The following is a 6,000-nucleotide window of genomic DNA, read 5'->3' on the forward strand; positions in this document are numbered from 1 at the left end:
ACGGAAAAAACCAAGCCCATACAGTCACCTCTCTGTACATTCTCACCAGGCAGGACGGGGTTGAGTGACCCCTGTTCTGAAGCTAGACCCGCATCTATCAGACATTTATGGCATATATCTTGGATATGCCATATATGTCTAGGATGGAAATTACTCTTAAGGCTCACCAAAGATTAAAGACTTGTCAGTCAAGCCACAAGTGCCTCTTAATAAAAAGTCTATACTGATAGCGGTCAGCCCAATGAAAATTTGGCCTATTGCAATGATCACCTTTTGGCCAGACTGACAAGACTAGAAGTGTCCCTCTATATTGGAGCAACACAAGATGAAAAGTGCATCATATATAGTTCCTTAATATGGATCCATGTGAGAACACTTGCATCGATCACGAGAATTAATTTTACCAGGTCCCTTTGTGCCATGTCTGATGTTGCAACTTACCATCATTCACTTTAACACTTTAATCTCATGACTGGTCAATCGAATGGCACTTGGATCTATACCAATGACATATTGATGGCATATACCATAATTTATTACTTGCATGTTTAAGAGAAACAGTAGCGAACTGCAATTAGTGAATGAAACCAAGAAAACAAATTAACTGGTTGCCCCTAGAGATCAACTACATGCCACAGACCGCCACTTACAACAGCAAGTCTATATTTGGAGTGGAAACTACACACAGTAGACTGAAACAGGCTACAGGGAATTGAAGATTGCTCCAGCCTGTAACAGAAATGATTTAGATAATGTAGAATCCAGACAGAACAGTACATTGTACAAAGAACACGAAAGTATTGAAACTACGTGATTGACGTTTAAAGGGAAGGTGTCCCGAAAAAAAAATAATTTATGTTTTTGCTTTTAGTATGTTATTAAAATACATTTTATTTATTTGTGTGTTTGTGTTGTACTTTTTTCTAACGTTTACTTCTCTATGGGGGCTGCCATTTTTTTTTTCATCTCTGCGTCGATTAACGACACATACAGAGATGGAATACGGCACATACATCCCCATAGAGAATGCGAACGGGAGCCGTTCCATTCACTATAGCGTACGCCGTCTGTGTGGGAACGGCGCATGCGCCGCTCCCACAGTCCAAAAGGAAGGTCTTTGGCCGAGCGACATCCGGCGCCATTTTCAGGTGGACCGGAAGCCGCGGCCGGACAGTAAGATGACTACTTCCGGACATGTGTTCAGAAGCAAGGACTAGGAGCGGAAGGAGCGGACAGACCGGAGGCAGCGGCGGCGGTCGGAGCAGGTAAGTTATGTTTGTGTTATACTGTGTGATTACCACTGTATCTAATCCTCCTACACTGTGCATTCGCTCAAAAAATGGCGGCACACAGTGTAGGAGGTTTGAACATTCAACCCCCTGCTTTCTCCTGGCACTAGCCAGGATAAAGGAGTTGGGATTGTTTGAGGACACTAGAGCGAGTGTGTCTTCTCCAATTTTGCAGCATAAAGCAATGAGGTTGCTTTACCACATGCCAATGCTGCAATTTCGGGAATTGCTCCCTCTAGTGCCCAGCACATGGAAATGTTATAAATTAGAATCTAATTTATAATATTTCCTGACTCGTGAAAAAATTAAAACAATTAGAACAATGTGTAATCATGTATATACTAACTGTTTAACTAAAAAAAAATATAATAATTTCTACCGACACATTCCCTTTAAGCGGAGCGGTTTTCTGTACAACATTATTAACCTTTCCAAGTCTGGCAGCCAACTACACAACCATGCCCGAGGGAAGATACCACGTACCTTATTGTCTTTTGACTTCTTAAGTGTAGCAGCTCCATGAGTACTTTTGGGATTCTCTTTTTTATCTTTCTCGTTAGCGGATTTCTTGGCAACAGGGGTGACACCGAAAAACTTGCGAATATCCTTAAACACAGGCAAATAAAAGAACATACTTCTGAATAAAGGATATTGCACTGACACAAAAAAAGAGGCGATGTAATATGGCAGCATCAGAAGGATGCATCGTGTAGCAGCTTATGAGCGACGCGACACTGAAGACAGAACATGGGGGCCTTTTGCAGCGCGCCCGCCACGTTCTCGGTCTTCAGGGCCAGCGGCGCCGCCCAGTAGTGCAGCGCCGATCACATCTTGCGGACTAAATTGATCTGTTACAATACTAAGCTGTGCCCAGCTTGGTATCGAAATACATGAATTAACGATATTGAACCGTTTAAGGGTGCACGGCATGGAAATAGTATGGATATTTTGATGCATCGTGCAACTCTGGTACCAGTGTCTTTTACTCCCTTGCAAGTAAGGATGGAGTACTGAAGAATCTGAAAATTCACCTATTCAGCCATATGTCTGCTGGTAAATTTCAGTTATTTGATATTACCGAACCATATCCATATTTTCCCCACATAAGGCAATAGAGGCTAAAAAACAGAAATGGATGCGAGCCTTCATGGTCTTAAAGTGTCCCTTCATTTGTACTCTTACCTGAAATGACATTGGCGTGGATAGACGCTCCTGCACGCTGGGCGATACAGTTGCTGTATCGTGCAAGGATCAGAATTATTAGAATTGGACCAGTGCACCGTGTTCTAAAGGCCCAGCGTGCAGGAGCGTCTTTCCACACCCAATTTGAGTTTGGGCGGAAGAGTAAAACTGGAGCTTCACACGACCTATTTTCAGACGCAAACGAGGCGTTTTAGGCCTCGAATTACGTCTGAAAAGACGTCGGCAAACATCTGCCCATTCATTTCAATGGGTTTGCCGACGTACTGTCATTTACGCGTCACTGTCAAAAGACGGCGCATAAAATAACAGCCTCGTCAAAGAAGTGCAGGACACTTCTTTGGACGTATTTGGGGCAGTTTTCATTGAATCCAATGAAGAACAGCTCAAAATTACGACCGTCATTGACGCCTCACAAAACGCGACTACGAGCAATTACGTCTGAAATGACGGAGCTGTTTTCTCCTGAAAACAGCTCCGTAATTTCAGATGTAAATGCAGTTATCGTGTGCACATACCCCAATTAGGATAATTAGGGAAACGCATCAGGAAATATATCAATAACGAATGTCGGTTCACTAGTGCGGCTCCACGTATTGGAGGTGCTGCAATCAAATCCTGTAGTCGCAAGCAGCGTAGATTTGCAACGTAATTTTTTTGCCGTAAGGTTTTTGCAGTAAATGTTTACAAAAAAGCTGCATTGCAAAACCTGCGCCTATTTACGGTAGAACCGCATGTTGTTGTTTTCACTCATCTCTACTTGATAAGGTAGTAGAAAAGACTAGACATTTAGGGCCTATCTAAAAGGTGGGGGGCCCCTGATACTTTCTTGTCTGTTTCATAAGGCCTAAATCACACAGTGCAGTTATGGCGCAGCTTTTTATGCAGATTTTGAAACCACAAACAGGTGTGGATTGTAAAGATAGGAGGAAAGATTCTACTTTTTTTTTTTTTCCAATCCATTTCTGGTTGTAACTTAAAAAACCGCACCAAACCGGACAGTGTAAATATACCCTAAGGCCTTATTCACATGAAGGTGTCCGTTTTGTGTGTGTATAAAACGCAGCGTTTTTCTTGTGTTGCAGCTCCATGTGACATCCGTGTACAGTGCGTGTCTGCGTTTTTTACGCGCGTATGTCACGCGTTTTTTACGTCAGCAAAATGAAATGGAGGTGTTTTTTTTCCTCATCATTTCTTTAGCAACTGTAGCGTGAAAAACGCATGGTACGCAGATGTGCATCCGTGTGCGGTCTCTGATTTTCACGCACCCACTGACTTCAATGGGTGCGTGATGCGCAAAAAACGCACAAGTATAGGACACGCAGTGAGTTTCACACAACGGACACACTCTGCGTGAAAAACACGGAATGTCTGAATGGCCCCATTGACTTATATAGGTCTGTGTGACGTCCGTTGTTTTAACGCGCGTAACACGGACATGAAATCCGTTCGTGTGAATTAGGCCTTACTCTCGTAGACTTGGAATGGAAAGAGCGGCACACACGCACATCTACCTGTTCATTCAGTCTCCATCTGGACTAGGCAGAATAGGGGTGAGGGAACCCCATTCTCCAGGTGGGGACTTAAACCGGATTGTGGGAAAGATGGAAGACAACCGTGGTGGCAGCTGTAATGCCAGCTTATAGCGGGGCCATAGTGGCGGTCACGCAGCTTTCCCAGAAACAGCTATATAAATAACCGCCTGACCTATATCGACAGGTGATTTTTATTTTGTGGGATAAACAGTCATATATTCTACTACTAGTAGTGTAAACACTGATACCAGACAACCAGCGTATTCTATACAAAGAAGTTCTGCGCCAACATTTACCATCAGGATCACTACACCTGAGACAAAAGATAGGAATAAAGTTTTATGAAGAACGAAAAAACGAAACTGAACACGCAACAGTTACTGTTTACCTCTGACATCACGTGGTCGCCGCGCTGCAGCCAATAAGCGCAGCGTAAACCGTTCACGCAAATGTCAGTCGCAGTAAAAGTGACACTGTTGTCCGCTGCAGAGCCCCATTACCCGGCATCCCCGGGCAGCACGGCTTGACCAATGAGCGTCTTCCTGTGAGCATGCAGCAAGCATAGAACTACAAGACCCAGCATGCCGACAGGGAGACCTCAGCTGCCCGAGGCAACATCTGAGTCAGGCCTAGCTGCGTATATCAGTGCGCAGTTATAGTGTACATACGAGCAGGACTGCGGGTACTCCCAGTGTCATGTGCGGAGATCTCCGTCGATCGAGGCATTACATGACATCTCTGCTGAAAATGAGTAGTAGACTACACGCCGCTCGCCCGTAGTCATGTACACGCAGTGACGGATCAGTCACACATAAGCAGCCTGATCTACCCTGTACATATACTCATAGACAGCAGCCGGGCCTGCACTCACCATGATCGGTAGCTGCGCTCTCCTCTCCCGCCACCGCCGGTCCCCAGCACACCACACTTGGCGCCAACTCTCCTGGCTCAAGGAGCAGACAGCCCAGGCCCTCCCATCATCTCCGCCTCGTGTGTGACAGACATGCGCAGCGGTAACGGGGCCACTAAAACACCCCCATCCCAACCTGCGAGCAGTGCACAGGACCCCCGCAGACGTCTCCTCCATGACAATAGATTATGACTCGTCTGATGTCACATTATCTTCCTATTCTATATTATAATGTCATTGGAAAGTTTTTTGTCGTTGTTTTATGCCATATTTTCTGTTTAAAGTGTAACCAAACATTTAAAAAACTTTTGACATATCATAGTGACATGCCAGAGGTTTTGATCGGTGGGGGTCCGAGCAATGAGACCCCCACCGCACTGATCACTAAAACAAAATGGCAGAAGCGCTCGGGTGATCGCCGTGCAGCTTCATGCTGATGAGCTTTCCGAGGACAGCCGAGCGCGTGGTGTAGACTCATCGACTTTCTGTTGAGTCGGTACACCGCTCCAAGGTAAGCTGATCGGAAAGAAAGCGGCACAGCGCTCACCCAATCGCTTCTGCCGCTCCGTTTTACTGATCGATGGGGGTCTCAGTGCGTTGACGCCCACCAATCAAAATCTCTGATGTCAAAAGTTTTTAAAAAGTTTGGTTACACTTTAACATTTGTCCATACAGTGGGACTCGTATAAAATTAATAAAAAGTAGTACAGACAAGAATATAATAATAATAATAGAACAGTTGTCTGTAGCAACCAAACTTATTACAGCTTGCCTTTTTATAGTGCAGGTTGCAGTTGTTATGGGTAACTGCCCCCTTCTACTTGCAGCATATGTTATAATAAGCAGCCAAACTTGAAGACTGAGAGTATGTTCACACGGCCTATTTACGGACGTAATTCGGGCGTTTTTGCCCCGAATTACGTCCGAAAATAGCGCTGACAAACATCTGCCCATTGAAAGCAATGGGCAGACGTTTGTCTGTTCACACGAGGCGTAATTTACGCGCCGCTGTCAAATGACAGCGCGTAAATAGACGACCGCGTCAAAGAAGTGACCTGTCACTTCT

General features: G+C 44.9%; 1 protein-coding gene across 3 annotated transcripts in view; it reads right to left on the reverse strand.

Moving 5' to 3' along the window:
- The window catches only part of RFC1 (replication factor C subunit 1), an 80,904-nt gene extending 75,791 nt beyond the window's left edge, over positions 1-5,113 (reverse strand). The window contains exons 1-2 of one of the 3 annotated variants that reach the window (XM_075859207.1): positions 4,896-5,113; positions 1,773-1,895 (exon numbers count right to left, since the gene is read on the reverse strand). In XM_075859207.1, coding sequence (XP_075715322.1) covers positions 1,773-1,895; positions 4,896-5,111 — 339 coding nt within the window. In that variant the 5' untranslated portion in view covers positions 5,112-5,113. The other 2 variants (XM_075859217.1, XM_075859225.1) reach the window with 2 other exon arrangements.
- Positions 5,114-6,000: the final 887 nt, after the last annotated feature.

This window comes from Rhinoderma darwinii, chromosome 1 (genome assembly GCF_050947455.1).
Source record: "Rhinoderma darwinii isolate aRhiDar2 chromosome 1, aRhiDar2.hap1, whole genome shotgun sequence".
Classification (NCBI taxonomy): Eukaryota; Metazoa; Chordata; class Amphibia; order Anura; family Rhinodermatidae; genus Rhinoderma; species Rhinoderma darwinii.